The 22,361-nt window shown below is 37.1% G+C and overlaps 1 protein-coding gene across 3 annotated transcripts in view; it reads left to right on the top strand.

Annotated features, from left to right (window-relative positions):
- Positions 1–22,361, top strand: part of LOC110054273 (uncharacterized) — a 62,749-nt gene that overhangs the window by 34,367 nt on the left and 6,021 nt on the right. For all 3 annotated transcript variants that reach the window (XM_089280460.1, XM_089280459.1, XM_020760646.2), the window contains 14 exons: positions 1,823–1,904; positions 3,793–3,876; positions 6,351–6,419; positions 6,908–7,054; positions 8,086–8,298; positions 10,483–10,611; positions 13,373–13,479; positions 13,756–13,876; positions 14,284–14,357; positions 14,794–14,911; positions 20,033–20,105; positions 21,342–21,433; positions 22,055–22,090; positions 22,192–22,274. In XM_089280460.1, the coding sequence (XP_089136586.1) occupies positions 1,823–1,904; positions 3,793–3,876; positions 6,351–6,419; positions 6,908–7,054; positions 8,086–8,298; positions 10,483–10,611; positions 13,373–13,479; positions 13,756–13,876; positions 14,284–14,357; positions 14,794–14,911; positions 20,033–20,105; positions 21,342–21,433; positions 22,055–22,090; positions 22,192–22,274 (1,428 nt within the window). The remainder of the gene's footprint in view (positions 1–1,822; positions 1,905–3,792; positions 3,877–6,350; positions 6,420–6,907; positions 7,055–8,085; positions 8,299–10,482; positions 10,612–13,372; positions 13,480–13,755; positions 13,877–14,283; positions 14,358–14,793; positions 14,912–20,032; positions 20,106–21,341; positions 21,434–22,054; positions 22,091–22,191; positions 22,275–22,361) is intronic.

Here is a 22,361-nt window from a genome sequence, read left to right as displayed (position 1 = left end):
TACTTTTTAGAGTACTGTTGTATATACATGTATACACCAGCAAACAAAGTATCAAATAATTTTAAAAAGGTGTTGTAACATTAATCCATGGTGACACAAGGGCACTTGGTGAATAAATATAACTATAAATAAAACTCTAGTCAAATGACTATAAATGTACTTTTTAACCTGTGAATTGTGTAAGCAAGTTACGGGTTGTAGTGGTGGATCAGATTATAGAAATTAGGAATTGGTAGATCATTAATTTTGTTAATTTCCAATTACAATTCTGCTGTTTTGCAGGCACTTTATTTTTAACATCTTTAAGACAACGTGTTACGTAACTGTGAATGTTGCACTGTTAGTTCAGATAACTCAAATTAAATAGTAGTTTAAACTTCTGTTAAATTTAAGGAAAATGTAAATGGAAGTTCGTTTTAATTGTGTTAAAATTTACAGGTCATTTGTTAAAGGAGAACGTGTTAATCTCATTTTTTCAGGCATACATCATGTAATGGTGATGTAGGTTCTAGAAAGGCTCACAAAGAGGTTGGCTTATATCTGTGAACATTGTCTTACAGCTTTGATAGTTTTAAAATAGCCTTTCTGCTGTGGGCATGAAGTGTGGAGAAAAGATCTTTGGTAAAGTTTTCAGTCAGAATCAATACTTTTGGTTAAAAAACTGTATATAACTGTAATTTTTCCTCTTTAAAACATAAGTGTTTTTATGACGAGAGTAATTTCTCTTACGCAAAGGTTAGGTCATGTCAATCATCATTCACTGAGAAATTCAATGGTTTGCTCTTAGAGCAACTTGATTGAAGCAAAAAGGTGTTTGATCGCTTTGTAAGTGTGCAGATGCATTTAGTCATTCATTTGGCATTCTCGAGACAGTATAATATTAAATGAATTGTTCTAACCCTTGTACTGATGTCAGAATTATTTTAGGGTCACTGTTGTAAAATAATAAATTGACAACTTCCTGGGAATTGTGCTCTTTGATTCATTTCCCTGATCACTGGATTAGTTCTTATAGCTTTTTGTTTCTTGCATTTTCATTATTATGAAGACTGGTATTGTTACTAATTATTTTTAGTTACTCTTTTTTTCAAAATTACTATAATGTAGTATTTGTATATTAATAAATTAGAAGGAGAGTAAATACTGAATTTTGGTTGAGGTGGTATTGTGAACACAAAAATAAGACACCATTAAGAATTTTTTTGGTGGTAACCTCTGTTGTTTTTAATAATAACAACTGATGAAAATTGGAAACTTCTTTGCATACTTTAATTTTTTATTTTATTGTACCATTTACCTAATTTCTCCATTTAATGCAAAAATATTAACCTTATGGCATTGTGCTACAAAATGTTTATGTAATATTAATATTTTATTTAACATCACTGAAAATAATATTGGATTGTCTGTTGTAACTTTGATTCACTGAGATTATTAACCATATCATTTACCTAACTGCACCATTTGCTGTTTATGTATTTCCCTGATTGCATGATGTTATCTATACATTTTTATACTTTTTTGACTAATGTGCCTTGCAATGAACATTTGTAACTTTAACTTTTCAAGTTGTAGGTCTGGGGACAAAGTTCACTCTTCCCTTTGCTCCTTCACTTCCTGTTAAATGTTTTTGTACATCTCTGCTGACCAATGTATAAAGCTTTCACAGTTGCTTGCACTCTGAAGTCTTACCAAAGTTGACATGGCTAAAGTGTTGTAGTGGGTTTTGGGTGTTTCTCTATGATTGTTAGATTTCTATTGTGTTAAATTTGTATTTTTCCAGATCAGAATCTCATGACATTTTCTGAACTCTTTTTTGTAGGATTTTGGATAAGTTGAAATCCTCCTCAGCTGAAGCTCAGATCCAGATTGGTAGATTGTCTGAGGATCTTTCACAAGCAAAGGTAAATGCTATAAAAAGTCTCATGTCAGCTTCACCTTCATTCATACAAATATTGGTTGCAAATAGATCTAAAGTGCTTCCATCTGCAACATCTTAAATTTCCATATAATTGGTACTTCAAAACATGCAAATGGATTTAACAGTTACTGTTAAACCCATTTGCATGTAGCAGTACATGTACAATTAAAGACTACCTGGAACTAAAAGAAACCAAACACTGGTCTAATACATTATTGGTCATTTCTATATTTTCAAGTTTAGAGCTGTTCTTATTGCTGCATATTCTTGTCTGTTTTAGAACTTAGTTTTTGGCACAGATATTTACACTTTTGTAATACTGTGTCGCTGTCTGCATCTGCCACAGCATCGTGGCACAAAGTGGTAAACTTCAATAAAAAGACACACATGCATAACAAGGAATGGCAAACATGCATTGTCCTATTATATCAGACCTGGAGGTGAAACATTCCTCCCGGAGTGATTAATTTTTAAGTTTTGTTAGCAAAGTTTCTCATTTTGTTCTTTGCATTTCTGTCTTAGCACAGAATACCTTGGGCTAAAGGCTTTCCTACAGGGGTTGTTATATGGTAAACTTAAATCCCACTTTATTGACATCTCTCTATGAAAACAATTGTCTCAGTCCCTAGGTTGGGCCCATATTTTTGCAGCAAATATTATGCAAATTAAATTCGAATTTGAGCAAGCGGAACAAGTTGACTTCTCAGGTCTTCATCACTTGCTTATCGTGACTTCATTGCTCATTTTCTTGAAGAAGAAGTTGACTTGTGGCAAGTCTAAGTTTTTTAGGGCTTCAGTATTTTTGACCCAATGAAAGGGTTTCCTAAAGCAGAATGTCACACATGTTAGAATTCCATTTCAGGAATGTTTGTGTGGCTCTATATTAAATCCTACTTTATGTTAAATCTGTTATTACATGTAGTTGCATTCATGGATTGAAATGAAACTGAAACCAGAGGAATTGGAATCAGTTCCAGTTGACTTGTCTTTGAGTGATTCGACTTGCTTCCAAGTTAAATGCAACTAGCGTGAAGTGATAATATGCTCTCATGCTTTGAATAAAATGTAGCATTAGACTTCCAGTATCATTACAAATGTAGTTTGATCTGGCCTGATCTGACTCATATCACTTGGACATGAGACAACTGGAAAAGAAAAATTATTTTAAAACCAGACTATCCAAGATTCTGTATAGTTTTATACTTACATTATTCGTGAAGGGAACAATCATGCAACAAAGGAATTAATTTCTTTGTTCAAAGTTGGACTCCTGTTTGGATAATTAGTCCCTAGACAACATTTCTGTTGAGATATAATCTTTCTGACCAAGGGACTTTCCACTGGAATGTGATTTGGGTTTTCCAGAAGGTGAGGAGCTGGTTCTAAGTTGTGGCAGGCATTCTAATGTCAGTTATTCACACCTCAAGATTATTTCAAACTTTACCTTCAAGGAGACCAATCATTTGATGCATTTGAAAGCTACTGATTTTCAGCCTTGACTCAGGAAAATGTTACACTGATTTCCATGCTTGTGGTTTGGTGCCCTCAATTTTCTTTTGTCTCAAATTTCGTTCACAACAAAGTTGTCTTAAGTTTCACTATGACATGGATTCATAAAATGTGTGATTGCTTGCCAATGATTTTCAGAAGCATGCTAAAATGTGCTGAGCCACTACATTACAATAACAATGAAATATTTGTTACCCTTTTATTTTTCCTGTGGTGGCACAAGATCATCACAACAATCCAGGGAATGTCACTTTAATCCAATTTAGCCACTATAATGTAAAGTTTTAAAATAGCGTATTCCTTGTTAATGAGAGCAAAATTATTATTTAACACTGAGGGAAATTTGTTTCTCTTTTTTTAAGGAGCTGCATAATAAGGATTTGCAGACATTAAAAAAATCCCACCAGGAGCAGACCAGAACAGCGGAGAATATGATGCAAAACCTTGTAAGCAATGTTTGTTTCTGTTAATGTAACATTTCTGCAGCAACTTGCTTGTATAACTAAGGAAAGCACATCAGAGGTAAAGAAGAGTATAACTTTTGAAAAAAATTAATACTTGCAGAAGTGTTCCAGGGTAGCAGTGTTGTAATTGTTTAAATAACAACTTTATTTAATGCAAAAGTAAGGTTAAAAAATTGCATCTCAGTCAAAATGGATGATCTTTAATTGGGAACTTTACAAATTTCAGCTGTGACATCGTTATTTTCAGCAACAGTTAACTTCAAGTAAATTTGCAAAATGTGTAGGCATATTCCTTGCTTCGGTTCACAGGTCCTGCCAACTGCTCAATCAAGATTGCAAAAATATTTCAAGTGTTGCTGCAGTAGCTCGAAGAAAGGTCGCGAGTTTCTGTGTTGAGGAACCACCAAGCAAATACATTGAGCCACTGTACATATTCTATTCAAGACAATAGTTTGCCAGATTTCTGAAGTAGAAATTGCTTTGTTTGGTTTTCTTTGAAGTATGGTGTAAACTCTCTGCATCAGGAGTAAAAACTGTTCGTCCCTTTTAAAATTAACAATACTGGATAAAGTGTTTGAGTCTTCCTGTGATTTGTTCCTGTTTTACACCTGTTGGCCATGAGGCAATTATTGGTTCCATTCTCTTAATCAAGCTGGTATTGTTGCACTTTGAATGACTAATAAAAGATTACCTGCTTTCTCCAAATTGTCTTTTACTCCTAGCAAAAACATAGGCACGCAAGGCGTGCAAGAGTTATTTTTTTGTGTGAAGTGTCGCAGATTGGAGTATTCATGGTACAGTAATGATTTGGTTAATTTGACAAGTTTTTTTGGTTGCGATGTTACATCGGTCATGGTAAGATAGCTAAATAGTAAGCCATAAAATGTTTCACTGATCAAACTACAGTAATCTGACACGTCTCCAGATTAATGTAGATACCATCTTATTTTCTAACAGGCAATTTGATTCGTTCTTTGATACAACCCGCACTGTGATTGATGTGACACGCGCACATGCATAACTCCCTCACTCACCGATCACATAACCCCTCCAACCCCCAAGAGGAATTTTTGCTCAAAAATACTCAAGTTAATTTCGAGACTTTTTCGTATTTTATACGAGTCGTAAGTTTACCTTTTTACACAACACAACACAACTTCACTGAAAATAGAAAGAAAGAGAAAAAAACCTCTGACACGTTGAAAGTCTGATTTAATTAAATTGCACTTTATCTTGGTGCTGCGCAGTCTTCAAAGAACATTTGAACAGTTTTCATACTTTTTACCTTTAAAAATATCGGACTGAAATGAATGTCATCAAATAATAAAACTATTAAACTGCTACTACAGAGACGTAAAAACCATCCAGAAATGAAAGTTTCTTTTTTGTTTAATATCCTGGAAACAATAGCTGATAACTTGTCAGCTCTAATTGAATTTACTCCCATATAAAAAACAAAAGTGTTAAGTTACCATTTGTTACTAAAGATAGCAAACATCTCATGGGAAAGAGTGGTGATGATTCATCAGCTCTAATTGAATTTACTCCCTCGTGAAAAACAAGTGTCAAATTACACTTTGTAACTAAAAAACAAAAATATCTCGTTATATTTGCATGCAACAAGAACAAAACAATCGTTACCCGCACTTACTGTTGTGAACGTTAGAACTGTTTCAAATCTAAAGTCTCATCCCCTCTAAAACATGTCCTAAGAACTAGAAGCGACGATTCTTGACCTCTAATTGAATTTACTCCTTGTGAAAAACAAAAGTATCAAGTTACCTTTGTAACTAAAAATAAAAATATCTCGTTGCATTTGCATACTACTAACTCACGAACTGTTTCAAACCTCAAGGCTCATCTCGTTCATTTAACTAAAATCCTCAGCCTAACCCACAAAAAAATTTACAACAGGAAATTTGATTGGCTGTTTATAGGAGATCCAATCTGATTGGTGTGACATACATACATCTCTCACTCACTATACTATACTAATACTATACTATACTATACTATACTATACTATACTATACTATACTATACTATACTATACTATACTATACTATACTATACTATACTATACTCACTCACTCACTCACTCACTCATCCATTGACCTGTCCATAACATACCCGAAGCACCGACTAAGAGGTATTTTTTTTACAAAAACATAACTCAAAAATGGAACCAGTGAAAGGATGGCTCATGAAGGTGGCCGACTTACCTACTGTAACTAAACCATCAATCAAAATACCAATGTTCAGCAAGAGTTTGCAAAGTTGTCCACAAAAGAAAGTCTCATTTGACTGTAAGAGGCACATCACTCAATCATCTTTGTGCCCTTGGGCACATACACCAAGGCCCTCAGAGGCACATGTATTGATTGATCTTTGGCAATGTACTTTGGCCTGAAATAATATTTGAAGTCCTCTAATGCTTCATTTTGCCTTCCCTGTAGAGATCTAAACTGGAAGAAAGCTTAAAAAATGAAGAAAACTTGAAGAATGCACACCAAGCAGAACTGGAGGTACACTGTCAGTGGGAAAATGTATTATCTTTATTTAACAGTGTTGTATCAAGGAATCTTTTCTCCAGGCAGTCACTTTCAAGTTGTATGTTATGTTCCAATCTTCCAAGCTTGGCTATGTCCTCAGGATGAAAATTTCCAACCTTCCGACCCTCTGCCCCCCAAAACTTTCCACCTACTGACCTCACTCCTCTTACCAAGAAGTTGGCTCAGTGGAAGCATGGGTCTTGTCACCAACAACACAAAAAAAGCCCATTGAAAGACATCAACTGTTCGATTCCAGACAGCCTGGTTAATAATTTGTCATCACTCACTCACATACCAACTGTGGTTGGTTTGCTGGCTATTCATCAGGCTGTAAAGCTTCCACTGCCTTCAATGTCATCCAATTATATAGATATGTAGGTGATGTTTTAGTTACCCTGATGCAAGTCAGTGCATCAGTCCATATCTACCCATTAAACTGTTTTTGTTTTTAATGCTTGAAGGATCTTAAAAAAGCCAAGGATAGCGAGCATTCAGCAGCTGAGGAGCAAATAAAGCAAAAAACAGAAAAGATAAACACTTTAACTCAAGATCTGCACACAGTAAAAGCTTTACAAGAAGAAACATTACGAGAAAGATCTAAACTGGAGGTAAAAATATATGCATAATGTGAACATAGTCCTTATCCTTAGGTCAGCACTTTTCATGCCACAGGCAGTCTTGGTTCTTCAGCTGATAGCTGGGAAAAAGCCAGTGTTTGCCCAAACGAGCATGATAGCATACATTGAGTCAAAAAGAAACTAACTAAACCTTCCAATGATCCCGGTCAAATTTAACAAAAAGGTGACCCTTCTCTATCATAGTTACTTTCAATTTAAAAACACTTTCAGTACAAAAATATCAGTCAAATACTTCGTAGGGTTTTACAAGTGTATAGATAAACTGTAGCAGGGTTAAGTCTGTATACAAGCCAAGTGGCCCATCAGGTTAGTGCTTATCTCCAGTTTCCGTGGCATGAAGCAACTAGGAGTATTTCTACTCCTCCCAGGATGATGATTTGCCGGTACACCTGGGGGGGGGGGGGGGGGGGGGGAGTGGCTCTGAGAGTACAATGCGTTGCTCAAAAACACAACACAAGGTTCCTGGCTAGGGCTTGAACCCAGAGGCAAATCCACTAACTATGAACCCACCATGCCTCCACTACACTATAGCAAAGTTGTACGTAAACAATTATTCTTATAAGAATAACATCTGCGTGTGTATCGTACTGGATAAGTTCAAACTTGATCTCTGATTTGTCATAAAAGTTTGACATTGTATTGAATGTGCCCAATCAGTTCCGAATCAGTGAACTGCATCTAATCACACCACTTTGATACCTTCTTACATAGGTTTTTATTTTGCAACTGATCTTTACTTGTTTTGTTTTTGTTTGTTTGTTTTCGTTTTGTTTTGTTTTTTCATTCAACACAGTTTTCATTGAGTTTTGTCGAGTTTTATCAAATGGTTTTTGAACAAACCCGATAAGAGGATTTCTCCAGGGGCAATTACACTATTTCAATAAACTTTCGTTGCAATACTGGTACTTTTGATCCTTGGTTTACTTGTTGTTGCCCCGAATAACCATCCCTGGGCCTCAAAGGATGAAACATTGATGATTTGTTTATAATTTAAAACACAGGAGCAACACGGTAAGCTGCAGTCAGATTTCAAGGCGTCACAGCAAGAGCTTGCTGCGGTACAGTTACAGCTGGAATCTGTGCAAACAGAGAAGAGCCTGGTCATGGGGGCTCAGGGAGATGCACAAAGTAAACTCCAGGAATTTGCTGAGAAGTACTCCATGCTTAACCAAGAACGCCAAAACTTGGTGCAAGCTTTTGACAATGTAACACAGGTATGTTAGGACTTGTACTCAGGGAACAAACTGTAAAATACAACTTACTTTTTATTCTAAACCAAAATTCAGATAAGCTTAGTATGGCACTTTCTATCATCAGAAGCAGAATTTTCTTTAAACAATATTGTAATAAGAATAAAAAGCAGCTAGAGCTTCACAGTGATATATAGTAGTTATGTTATGTTTTGAAGTGGTGTAATGAAATGTCTGAAACGACAGCTTCCTGCCAATCCAAAGCTTCTTTCTTTTCCTTTCTTGGTGGGTTGTTAGATTTTTCAACAGCTGCCTAAATTGTTGTCCTTTTGAAATCAGGTATTTCCAAAGCTGTAGAAAGTCAAATTTGAGAGAATAACTTGGTTTATCCCTGTTTGCACATTTGCTCGCGGAATTTGAGCTGAATGAAAAATACTGCATGCACTACCAGCTTGGCTTTCAGGGGGAACTTGGAAGCCATGGGAATTGCCAGGAAATCTTCATGAATGCGACTCTTACGAGACAACAAAATATGCAAAGAAAATCTTTTTCCACACAACTAGTTTATTGAAAGTTCTGTAAGAACTACATTTGGCTTCAAAAGCAGGACATTTTCAGTTGCCTTCTGTGTGCCTGAAACCATACCACTAACAGATCCAGACCTCTTTTAAAGGTTGGCCCTCAAAAATGTTTCGGCCCGTTAGAAAGGTGTGGACCCAAAGATGTTTCCACCCATTTGACCTTAAGTATTTCTCCCAATAAGGCGGGTGGGGGGGTGGGTCCCCTGGCTACCCCCTAGATCCGCTACTGCACACGATTTTCTTGAAGACTGGCAACGTTTAACAAGTGCTGTCCTTGCATTTAATGAAAATTGTGCAGTTGTACATGTCAGATTGCATAATTAAAGTCACCAGATTATTATAAAAGTTATAGTAATAATAATAATAGCCTTTGTAAAGGACAAATTAGATTGAAATGTTCAAATCCACTACTTAAGACAGGAACTTGAAGTGCCACTATGATGAAATTCTCGATATCCGTTTCTTTACATTTTCGTACACATTAGGTATTTCCTAGATATCTTGCCAAATTTCAGTTTTCTACGAACATTAAAACTCGTGGTTTTTGGACCTTAATTTCTGAGAATTTACGGCCGCCATAATTTTCCTTGTTCCAAGTCTTGGTTGAAAATTTGAGAAAATGACGTCATTTTCTCAAAAATACCGCACGGGTTGAAATTACGATAACAATTAATGTAAAAAATTGCACGAATATATGAGCCAAAGTTTTTGTTACTCTTTATGCGAATTGCTGTGCTAATTGTTATTATAATTTCAACCCGTGTGCTATTTTTGAGAAAATGACATCATTTTCTCAAATTCTCAACCAAGACTTGGAACAAGGAAAATTAATGGCGGCCGTAAATTCTCGGAAATAAAGATCCAAACGACATGAGTTCTAATGTTCGTAGTAGACTGAAATTTCGCAAAAAATCTAGGAAAGACCTATTGTGTGCGAAAATGCAAAAAAATGGGTATGGAGAATTTGATCATAGTGGCACTTTAAACAATAAATTATTCCCATTATTACTTTTTACGAGGTGGGATCAGTTTACAGATACAGCTAGGCCCTCGTAAGCGGACCCCCTCGGGACGCGAAAACGCTGTCCATAACTGGAACTGGCCGCTTACGAGTTTTAGTTTTCGTGAGTGTTTTCGTAAGCGGCCACTAGAGTTGTAAAGGAAAGGTGGCCGCCTACGGGAGCTTGCCCAGCTTGCTATTAACATTGGGAATGCAAAAGTACCACCAAATTATTATTTTTTGTTGTTGTTTTATTGCGATAATGGCGATAACTGCATGTATGCAGCATTGTATACTGCCGTAGTAGGACTGGCCCTCAGTGATTAAATAACAGACCGTAATTGTAGCTAGCATAACAGTCTCACTGCAACAAAAAGCCGTGTTACAGTTTACAAATGTTGATGAGTATCTTTCAAAGTCAGGCCCTTCCTTTCAAGTGTCCGTTTACGGGAGCTTAAAAACGAAGAAAAAGCCTCAAAGTGTCCGCAGCCGCTTACGAGAATGTCCGCTTGCAATAGACACAGTATTAGTACATACCTAATTTCCCTTGTTCGTGTCACTTGCCTGCCTAGTTATCTTATATGTATAAGAGATTAACAGGATTAATCTACTTGCACTGTTGCACAGGAAAACACCAAAACAAAGGAAGAGCTAGATGTGCTTTGTAAGGCAAAAACTAAAATTGACAAAGAGAAGCAAGACATGGAAACTAAGCTAAATGAGATGAAGACTGCTTGTGATAAACTTCAAAACGAGGTACATTGTCAAGTGCAATTACTTGTGTTAATACACGTACTTCTATCCCAAAAGCAGTTGATATGGCTTTCATTACTACCAATAACAACGCAAAAGCTAATCTTAAAGTGCATATGACATGAAAAATATTTTTTGCTTATTTGAAAGGCCTTTCAAAATACAGAAGAATGGCGTTTTTCTTTTTGAAATATCTTTTTAACTCGTGAATTGCGCGCATGCGTAAGAGCGAGTTGTAGATATGATGCGAAGAATGGCACTCGCTCGCTCGCTCGATTGGTCGATTCCTGTAAACTTTTTTTTCGATTTCAGGCTTTTACGTGCATTTGATAGTTTTTGGCGAGTAATAAACAAAAGAAATGGCCATCTTTGTTGCTAAGAATAGTGATGGGTGAAAAAGAAGCCAATGAGAATCTTAAAAGAGTTTAAAACTATACGTTTTTCATCCGTGAATTAAGTTTGGCCAATCTCCGAATATACTTTTGGCAGTTTGCAGCGTATATTTCATTTATCGTGTCAGTGCTTCAATTTTTTTAATATATATATACAGGAAAATGATTTGTGTGTCCGAGAAAGAAAAAAGATAAAAAAGAAAAGAAATTAAGAAAAATAAAAAAGTTTCAGGCGGGCGACGGATTTGAATTCTCCACCTCTTGATGGCAGGGCGGATTAGAAGGTTCCTTGCAGTACCACAGAACCACGTTTACAAGTGATTATGACGAGGCGAAAATAACTATTTTATTAAGTAGTATCAAAACGCTGATCTTTTGGTTAATTCCACCACGGGCTCAAAAGACTCGAGTGTTCGCGAAGTTGAGCTTCACGCTCGCCGAGACCGATTATAAAGTGTCGCCCATGGCCCACTGGTTAAGTGACTCCTTTAAGATGGCTCTGTTCGTTATTCCTGGAGCTGTATCGACGTTGGGAAGTGGTTCGTAAAGTTTGAGCCCACGAATGGCTTGCCGAACGTTTCTGGACTGGAGTCGTTCATTGTTGTGAGAAAAAGCCTTCGTGCCATTGCCAGGTAGGCACTTACAGTTTGTATCTTAAACAATTAAAGGTTTTTTATGGTTATTCTCGGTCATGGTTCATTTTTTTTTCAAAGAAAATGGAATTGGTAGATCGACCGTACTGCTCATAAAGTCAAGTACTTTACTGCAGAACCTTGAACAGTTCATAGAGAGTAACACTGATCATTCTTGGCAAGACTATTTGAACAATATGTCATGTCAGGGAACACGGGCTGATGCAATTATAATTCAAGCACTGGCCAATTGCCTAAATCTGTCAATTCATATCGCTGAATCATTTCAAACGTTTGCTCCTGTTACTGTTGTTCAAGCAGTGAATGTGACAGGAGAATACACAAACATTTACATTGGACACCTAAGTAAAACTCATTATGTTTCTACGGTAGAAACGAGAAATTGTCAGGTATCAAACAACAAAACATGTGATCAAACTGTAGTTGAAAGAAAAAAATTGATAAACAGGAAAAATACAGAGCTGATCAAGGTTGCATGAAAGAATACATGAAAAAGAGAAGAGCTAGTGCAGATTTTAGAAAAAGAGAGAGTCAAAATTCCATGCAAAGGTACAAAATATTAAAACAATTAGGGAGAAAAGGAAACAAACTGTCACAAGAAGGAAAATGACCAACCCAGAACACGAAAGAGAAATTGACAAAAAGTCTAAAAGGAAACGGAAAGCAGAGAACCCAGATCACATACAGGAAATTGCAAAAAAGTCATCTAGAAGACAAAAAGTGAAGAATCCAGAACAGGTGTGGTGTCAGGGTGGACCAACAGCTTTACTAAAACAATTGTTGCTAACACTTGTTATATCTTCTTATAAAATAGCAGATCATTCAGAGCTTATCTCACATACATTGGCCACTGGACTATGGAGACTACTAAAATACGCTATAAGAACTGGAATGATATACAGTCATGTAGTTACTTGCACATGGTAATTAACAGAGACATACAGCACTGCAGCCAACTATATTCATTCTGGATTTAGTACCAGTTACAGTATCTGAAGTTACAAAAAAATGAACAGGGTGAAAAATGCAGGGACAGCATCACTGGAGTTCATGCAGTTAATAACACAAATCACAAAGAAAGAACTACATGTATTATATTTGTTGGAACTACTGCTGTCAACTTCACTGAAAACAACAATGTGGTCTTGAGAACTTAACATCAAATAATGAATTCAGCACCTTCCATCTATTCTTTGGTTATATTCATACAAGCACCATGAACTTCTATCATGACTATTTCAACTAGTAACAACAACATTTTGTACAATAGTTGAACTATTATTAGACTCTGTGATTGCCTTCCTCAGAATCATTTATTAAACGAACTGGCTCTTTAAGGCTTTGTATAAAGCACATAGACTGGTAAGTGCCAGTTTGATTTTACCATAGTCATAATTACCAAGGGTGTCATTTTGTTTCTTTTGTGATGTACACCTGGGGTGCCAAGTTTCAAGAACACTGCTTCAATATTCCTAGAGATATCGTTTATTCAGTATTTTACCATTTTTAGTTGCAAACAATATGACGTCATCACTAATCTAATTTGCATAATAGAAAAACGTCAATATTTCTAAAACGAAAAAAGATATTTCAAAAAGAAAAACGTCATTGTTCTGTATTTTGAAGGGCCTTTCAAATAAGCAAAAAATATTTTTCGTGTCATATGCACTTTAAATGCCTTCGTACAAAAGTATCCATACAGCTCTAATCTTATCTTAGGTCGAAGTTGCAAAATCTCAGGCATGCAGCAAAGAAGAACAGCTACGCCAGCTCAGTTTGTCAGCTTCAGAGGCAGAGGCAATGGTCAATCAATTGAAGAGTAAAGTGTATGTATTCATGCCTTCTGTTTGGTGAATTGAGTAGATACATTTAAATTGTCAAATGAATAGCAAGATTTTGATCGCCAACAAAATAACGTTTGTTTGATGCCAAGGCCTTTTCGAGTTCTTCCTAACAAAGTGCAAAGCGTCTAATAATGTTCAAAATAATGGAGTCAATCACATGCAATTATACATCTATGGCAATTGCTTTTGAGGCCAAAGAACGGCTTAAATACCAATAGCATCAAATGTAGCTGAATTTTATACCGTTTTTGTTGTCAGCAAGGACGCTCTTCTAGAGAAAGACCAAATGATCAAGGAAATGAACGACTTGACACAACAAAACCAAGTACTCCAGCAAAGTGTGGATGCTGTTCAGAAGGATCAAGCTGAAAAGAACAAGGTTAGAAGCAACACATTTCCAAGTACGCTTTGACAGCCTGGCGCAAGACAAACAGTGGCCAACTAGCCAAAGACTAGTTACAAATTAATTCAGCCCGGCAACATCTCCTGAGAGCCACTTTGGTTCAGGGAAAACTCAAAACAGTTTACATCCAAGAGGAAAAATAAATAATAGATACTGGGAAACGTTATACAACTTGGAAAAGTGGATCTGAGAACTTTGATTTGCTTTAAATGCACATACATGAGTGACTGGCGTGTTCTCCAACAAAGAAATGTTGTCATTCGTTGATAAATATTCATTTAGTTATTGTTAGTCAATATCATCGCAATACTAAAATGCACGATTGTTTGTTGTTTTTTATGATATAGTTTGTTTATTGCAACATTTGTTTGCTTGTCTTACAGCTGTCAGAGGCAATGGTAAAAGCGCAGAAAAAAATTGAGGACATCAATTTGCAACTGTTAGAATGTAAAACAAGGTTGGTCTTCCTTAAAAAGAAGTCACATTGAGTAGGCTTATACATTTATTTCAGAAATATACCTATTAGCAAAACTGCCATACATGAAACCAAGTAACATTCCAGTATGATAAAATAATAATCCCCTGCAGAACATTACTGCCAATGAAATGTCTTGGGAAAAAGAAACTTTCAGTTGTTTGCTCTTATACGGTTTAGAAAATTCATGTAAAAGCTTTTTGGAGTGAGAAAGATTTCGTGCATGTTGCAATGTCATTTCAGGGCAGTCATTGAGCTATAGACAAAGACTACAGGAAGACTTGAACGAATTTCTGCTTCCAGAAACCAATGGTATCAGATCTGTTCAAGGAGCCATCAGTGTATTAAATAACTTGAGGGGCTGCATAAACCATGTCAATGTCATTTAAATAGACATCTTTGTCTTATTTCTTAACAGAGAGAGTAATGCAAAAGTTGCTGCAGATTCTGAAAGGGAAGATTTGAAGAGGCAGTTACAGACTATTGAATCATTGGCAAAGAAACAGAGTGATGAAATAAGTAGTTATAAGAAAGAGGTAAGATGTAACATGCCAAGGGTTTAAGTATCATTTCATGTGAAAATTTACGTAACTTTAGGTGAAGGATCTTTTTAATGATAACCAAAACCTCAGCTGTGATATTTCAATAAGCAGGATGTATACTCTTATTCTCATTAAGAGCTTCTGCCTGAGAGACCGGGGCAGACTTGGAAATGAAGGTCGGCCGATTTCGCTTAAAATTGGTACACAAAGTCGTTATGTGGACTTATGTAATATGTCAAAGTTTCAGGTTCAACGACCATTTTTTAGCCGAGTTCTGGATATCAGTCCCTCAGGGGTCCTCAGAGACTGATTTTTAGTGTAATTTTGGCCACTTTTTATTCTCTCTTTTAGCAACGTATAATTAGTTTCAGACAAAACCAAAACCATATTTGTAACGCCCTATCCTTAGGCTTCTATGGGTAAAAGCATTAGCTCACGAGAAGTTTTCGTTAGCCTGTGGCTGTGATCACAACTTAGTCCTATTTGAAGCATATGGGGAGTAACCGGACATGGCCTGTTTTTTAGACCGCATATTTTCCATGCCCATGTTTTATATCGTAAAGTCTTAGTATCCCTGCAAAGTTCAGCCCTTAGTTTAGTAATACCAAGAAAAAATACTAAGGTTGAGGCTTTTTTACTAAGAAAAAACTTACGAGAAGATGACTAACCAGGCCACTTCCGGTTTAAGCTTCAACAAAGCGTGTCTGTAAAAATCAGCCATTTGATTTCGATAAATACCATTTTTTCTTCTAAGTCGGGAATTAGAGACTGTGAAGTTAATTCTAACCGAAAAGGCTTGCCGTTAATCAGAAATTTTCATGTGACTTTTTTACGACCGATCAGATTTTGGTCCGGCAATGGTTACAAATTTTGTGGAAAAAGTCTTGAAAATTACGGATAATGGAGTTGCTGGACTTCTTTTCTGAAGAAAAACAACTTATCAGTCACTCTAAATGCAATCACAACGTCGCTCATGACACCACTTGAAAATCGCTTTGAACCTCGAATAAATTTCGAATATATTTATAGCTAATTGTAAAATTAAATGCAGTCTCACTATTCCAGTCTATACGGTTTAGAGGCACGCCCCTTTCTTATAATCCATTAAAAGTGAAGCAACATTAAAAACCTTAGCCCCAGCGATAAATTGATCGTGAGTGCATCGCTGCGAGTAATGAAAATTCAGGTTGGTTCATACCGTACGTGACGAGGTTACGACACGCCAACTCATTTGAAGTTTGCTGGCTATGATTGTCTTGGAATTCAGTTTTTTGCTCGTCTAGATTTGTCTCCTTGATACTGCAGAGAATCATCAGGTATAGACCTTGCATGAGAACCTAAAGAACGAATGGATATGCTACAGAATACTTATTCATACCCAGTCCCCTGGTGCAAACGGCCTAGGTATTATAAATTGGGGAAGTCCAAGACGGTCCGTTTTCCCCGCCAAGTCGCTGAACGTCTGACTAAATTACCAGAAAATTACTCATTGGCACACTTTCCCTTTCTCTATCGGGATTTTCCTTTTGCTGCTTTCTCAGTCCGTACAGATCCAGACTAAATCGGTGTACTGCATATATCCAAAGATAGGACAGGGGAGGAGTGGATTTTCCTTCAAAGACTACTGCTTATAGCACCCTAGCTGTAGAATTGCTGGCCCTTAACTCCGATTTCCATAAAAAAAGAAGTGATAATCCCCAGGACGACCAGTATGCTTGGTGTAGGTGATATGGTAAGTCGTCACAAAGTCCAGTGCCTCATGCCTGCTGGAGCTTAAATTGGTTATTGCTCTTCTTTTCTGAACAAGATGATAATCACCGGCTCCCATTTATACATCTGGGTGAAGAGAGACACTGTGGAAGAAAATTGCCTTTCCCAAGACGACATGACAACGCCCTAGTAACCAGGAGCGCTCGATCCGGAGTCCAGCCGCAACCATTAGGCCGCGACCGTGTTATGCGCTAGGCAGTTGTCAGTTTTGTATAGAATCCGAACGCGTTACTACGTTACATGTTTACTTCAGTCTGTCGTAAATTGATAAAATGCAACCGTGAAATGAATATATGGCCAGCACATGGACATCTTGCCTGCTGGATTGTTTATTTACAAGAAAAGAAACTACCTGCGATCAATTAATTAAACTTATTAAATCTATTCATTCTTTAAGTGAATTTGTTTCATTTGAGTGTGCTTGAAAGGCAGAGGAGCGAAAAAGTCTGGCTATTACAATTTAGTCTCCTCGAAAACTGAAAACATGATTATACAGTGTCCCGTTTGGAAAGAAGATGACATATGCGGGGCACGAGATAACAAGCCGCCAGAGGCTGCTGTGACTCTCCCGTTAGCGACCTTAGATCGAGATGTTACCCACCTGCTGGCCAAATTAAAGTGGGCACTGGTGGTAATAAACTGGCCACTTACCATAGAGTTGAAAATTTCCCCGAATGGAAGTTAAAGTGTGAATTAAAGAAGATTGCCCACGTCACCGCCAAAAATTCACTCGTTTGCGTGACCAGAGTGGGCCATGTCAGCACCCTTTTTGAAGAAATCAAAGAAGGTTACCGCTGACGTTTCAGATAGCATATTTCAGGCGTTCGGCATTGTAATACCTATTGCATCCATAAGCATCCAAGGTTAGAGTGACTGCATGCATGTTCATCAGACATAAATTTATTTTGCACGTTCAAAGATTTTTTTACACGCTTTAATGTCTTTAATTCGTTCCACTGGTTCAAGGATCGTTGTTCCATCATCATCTGCATACACATTTAAACAAAATATCTCTAACTGAAATTGTCTACCCAGTACTCGCCCACAATTCAATTTCTAACATTTTCGACGCCATATTGGATGTTGTTTCACTTGAAAAGTCGAAAGGGCTTGGAGATGAATTAAGTAGTTTCACATGCCCAATATTAAATCAGAGTAGAGACGCTTCGCGTGTCATGCTCAAACAATGTAATCTCCTGGCGAAAATAGGAAGTAATTTGGCCCTCTATTGTATCACGAGGCTTACTAATACTTGCAATTTCTATCGTAACGATGGTATTCTTATTTAGAGTCGATACCAAAGAGGAGCCTGGACGGAAGCTTGAAGGAAAGCACCTCTGAGTGCGTCACAATTAAGTCGGAAATTTCGGTACCGCTAGTCACACAAGGTATTTCTGATCTTCTGGCAGGGGGAAGGAGAAAAAAACTCACGACTTAAAATTCTAATCATGGTGAATAGTCAGCTATGAAGGCACGTGACGTTAGAATGTCATAAATTTCAAAACATCCGTCATATCGAACCCACCAGTCTGGATTTCATGACTATTTCATGAAATCAAAATATTGTTTCAGTTTGCCAGGTATAACAAAATTAAAAGAGAAGAGAAAGGGTACTAAAGGAATTAAAAGGTGCAAAAAAACTATGTTTGTCCCAAGAAACCTTGAAAACGTCAATAAAAAACAGAGAATTAGATGAGAAAAGTCAAACTTAGGGTAATTATGCCTGACAAAGCAAGGTTGCCATGGAAACAAGGCAGAGTCCCATAAATAAGGCTTTTTTTTCTCAGCTTTTCCCACCTAGCTTATACACTCAGTAAACAACTTGTTTCATTGTATTTTGATTACTTTTCTTGTTATCAACGTATAGGCCTGTTTTTTAGACCGCATATTTTCTATGCCCATTTTTTATATCATGAAGTCTTAGTATCCCTGCAAAGTTCAGCCCTTAGTTTAGTAATACCAAGAAAAAAATACTGAGGTTGAGGCTTTTTTACTACGAAACATTTTTAGAGAAGTTACCTACTACGCACTTCCTGTCAAACTCTTAATTACTTTTTAGGAGAGATTTTTAGACACCAGCTGCACAATTAACAAACAATCAATGATCCCAAAGTAAATTATTTAAAGGAAATATATATTTTCAAACCATAAACTAGAAACTTGCCTACTGACGGATTTGAAACTAAATTTTATGTAGCATTTGTACCATGTACCCGGGGGACTGGAAGGTGAGGGGAAACTTATGTCCGGTTACTCCCCATATGCTTCAAATAGGACTAAGTTGTGATCACAGCCACAGGCTAACGAAAACTTCTCGTGAGCTAATGTTTTTACCCATAGAAGCCTAAGGATAGGGCGTTACAAATATGGTTTTGGTTTTGTCTGAAATTAATTTTACATTGTTAAAAGAGAGAATGAAAAGTGGCCAAAATGACACTAAAAATCAGCCTCTGAGGACCCCTGAGGAGCTGATATCCAGAACTCGGCTAAAAATGGTCGTTGAACCTGAAACTTTGGCATATTACATAAGTCCACATAACGACTTTGTGTACCAATTTTAAGCGAAATCGGCCGACCTTCATTTCCAAGTCTGCCCCGGCCTCTCAGGGAGAAGCTCTTAAGATGCATCATGTTAGCCAGAATTAAGACCCTTAGTTACACACAGCCCTTCAAGTATGAAGTTTTACATTGTAAAACTTGTGCGGCTATTATCCTGTCATGTACAACGTCATATTTACTGCGCTATGTGTACTTTAAGACCTTCACAAGTTCCCTCAATTACTCAGTGTAAGGACGTTCAAACTAATTGTTTCTGCGCATCTTTACTGAGCACGCAAATTCACATGCCACGTCATGCATGAAAGCGCACGCTAAGTAATAAAATGAACAATGATATGGCAGATGGCCATTGCTATAGCTTTGCCTGGATTTAACGATCGTGGACTTTCGGTGACCCCTATTTTTCTGTTGATGGATCATTTTCTCTACCGAGAATTTTGAATTTTTTTTGTAAAATGCATCGAATTCTGTTCATTTTAGCTCTTCGTTTATCTGTGCGACGGTTTCAAATGCCTCCTGAAGGGTTAGGTTTTGTGAATTATTTACGCAACAGACCCACTTCTACAAGATCGTTTGCCTCCGTTGACTCACCTTCGATGTTTTTAACTCTAAATACCTTTAGACCATGCTGAATTACGTGCGCCAATTTTTCAAAATCAAGGTTGTTTTCCACAAGCTTTATCTCCGAAACGAAATCGGTGACCCCCAATTTTTTTTTTTTTTTGCATTTCTGACATAAGTAACTCATGATCTGACTGCGGTAAAAACTTGCTATTTCCTTTCTAGAATGAAATGCTTAAGACCAAACTAGCCAAGAAGGACAGTGAACTTGCTTCCAGTACCTTTCAATCTGTGAGTGGTGAGTAACAGGATTGTTCGTTAAAACATAACAGTCTGTTGATGCGAAAAATGTCGTTAGCGTGTATGTATTTACGTTGAAATCACAGAGACGTAAACCTTTGATGTCTTTACTTGAGGCTTAAAAGACCCTAGCACTAGTGGCATAAGAAGGCATAGAAAGCTGTTCTCAACTAGATCAACTAGGATTATAGTTTTATGATCTAGTTGAGAACAGCCTTCTATGCCTTCTTTTTGACCATTACCGTGTATACTTTAGGGATAAGACGAAACTAAGCATTGTCATTTACATTTACAAGAAATTCAAGAATTTACAGGAGTATGCATCAGAAAACAAATGATGAAATTTAACAGAGGAATCGTGAAATATATTGGGAGATGAATGTGAAAACAGAAAAAAGAAAAAACAAGTTATTCTTTCACACAATGACAAAATCTTATGACTGCGATTGAACACTGTTGTCGTAGTTGCATATTTACAGTAAGTACATGTGTTCCCATGGTAATGCAACAGCTCTGACAACAAGACAGAAGTAACATTCTAGTACCTTTTGACATTCATTTGGAAGGAATTGGCCACAACAGTGGTGATGTGAAAGAAAACGTACTTCAGAGTTTGTAGTTCAGCCACCGTGATATAATCGTGTTACAAAGGAGAGGAGTAAACAAAAAAGAGATATACATAGTTAAAGCAACATTGTTTAGTCCATCTCATACTGACATGAGTTCTTACTGTCAAATTGGCAACTCTTAACATCGTTGCAGCACAGAGCGGGCCTTTTTTTCAAGCATTTCTTGAACAAAATCACAGGAATAGCGACCGAGAGGGTCATTATCTCTGTTAACGGAAAAAAAGAAAATAGTGTTAGTCACTTCCATAGTAAACATTTTACTTGTTGATTCATCGTGACCAAGTTTCACATACATGTACATTTTAGCGCCTCAGCCGTATGTTGTCTAGGCTCGATTACCAGCCGCTGTTCGGGAAAGGAGCCCGCGCTCCTCGGCCCCCGAAGGAATTTAGACCGGACTCGTAAGAGCGGCGGAAATCGAGCCTATATGTCATCAAAATAGAAACTAAACACTCCAACTTGCATTTTGAACTGTGCACTCCTCTGTACTCTCATGAGTTTTGTGGCCCAAATCATGTGTCAAGCGGTCCACTCCATGGTACAAATAGCACTGAAGAGACAAGGGGCAGCGCATCTGACCCTGATTAACTGAACAACTTTGGTAGGGCCTGACGTTGAAGGTGTGGTGAGTAAGCTTAGAGAAACTGAGGACTTGTTAGAAGCCGTTGAAGCTGAAAAGGAAAGCGCAGAAGCACAGGTGAGATATAACGCATTCTGGAAATGATTACTTGTACCTTTTACATTGCGGTACAAAATTCTTCACTTCTAGAAACTCTCGTCTTATGAGGATGTTTTTATAAGAACATTGACGCAGACGCAGATATTTACCTAATACCTACATGTTCACAACATACCCAAGCTAGCAAGGGTTTTTTCTGCACTCGTTTTTACAACGAGCTCTGAATTAATACTCCAATAATTCACTCCTCATTAGCACGTAAAATTTATTCCTAAAATTTCTATAACCAAGATACTGTCTGCGTTTCTTTCATATATTATGCCAGCAGATAACACAGCTTCCCCTCGTCAATTTGAATTTGTTGTGCTTAAGTCCCCCAAAGATACGCTTACTGATAACACAAACACGTGGATACTCTATCGAGTCGCTTCTGTGTCTTTCTGAACTAAAATTAAAATTTATGTCGTTGTGACTTGATGGGAATCATTGTCCCTCAATAGCTCGTCAGATGTTCCTAATGCGGTGTGATTAAATTCCTGACAGTAACCCACGAAGGGCTATTGTTTAAAAAAAAACGTTTCCTTGACTTGATAAAAATCATTCCTCTTTCTAATGCTACTTTGTGTTTGGTTCTCACAGGTTGACTTTTTAAATTCTGTGATTGTGGATCTGCAAGTAAGATTTGTTTTATTGTGGGTTGTCAACTCTAATGTGGAAATACAGTTTTCGTTTTACTGCACTGATCCTGAACACCTGTCCATTTTAATGCCTTTTAGAGGAAAACAGAGGAACAGGAAAAGAGGATCGAGATGTTAATGATGGGAGACATTCCTGACAGAAACGGCACCATGTTTGATATGTGAGTATGCTGTATAACATTCAGTCTACAGTAGTATTCTTACTGCTAAGACGGCCTTGAAGTTCACGCGCTTTTATTGGGTCACTT

The sequence above is a fragment of the Orbicella faveolata genome, unplaced genomic scaffold (genome assembly GCF_042242905.1).
Source record: "Orbicella faveolata isolate gen_17 unplaced genomic scaffold, um_ofav_v1 contig_47, whole genome shotgun sequence".
Classification (NCBI taxonomy): Eukaryota; Metazoa; Cnidaria; class Anthozoa; order Scleractinia; family Merulinidae; genus Orbicella; species Orbicella faveolata.
This window is presented reverse-complemented; position numbering and strand designations above follow the sequence as displayed.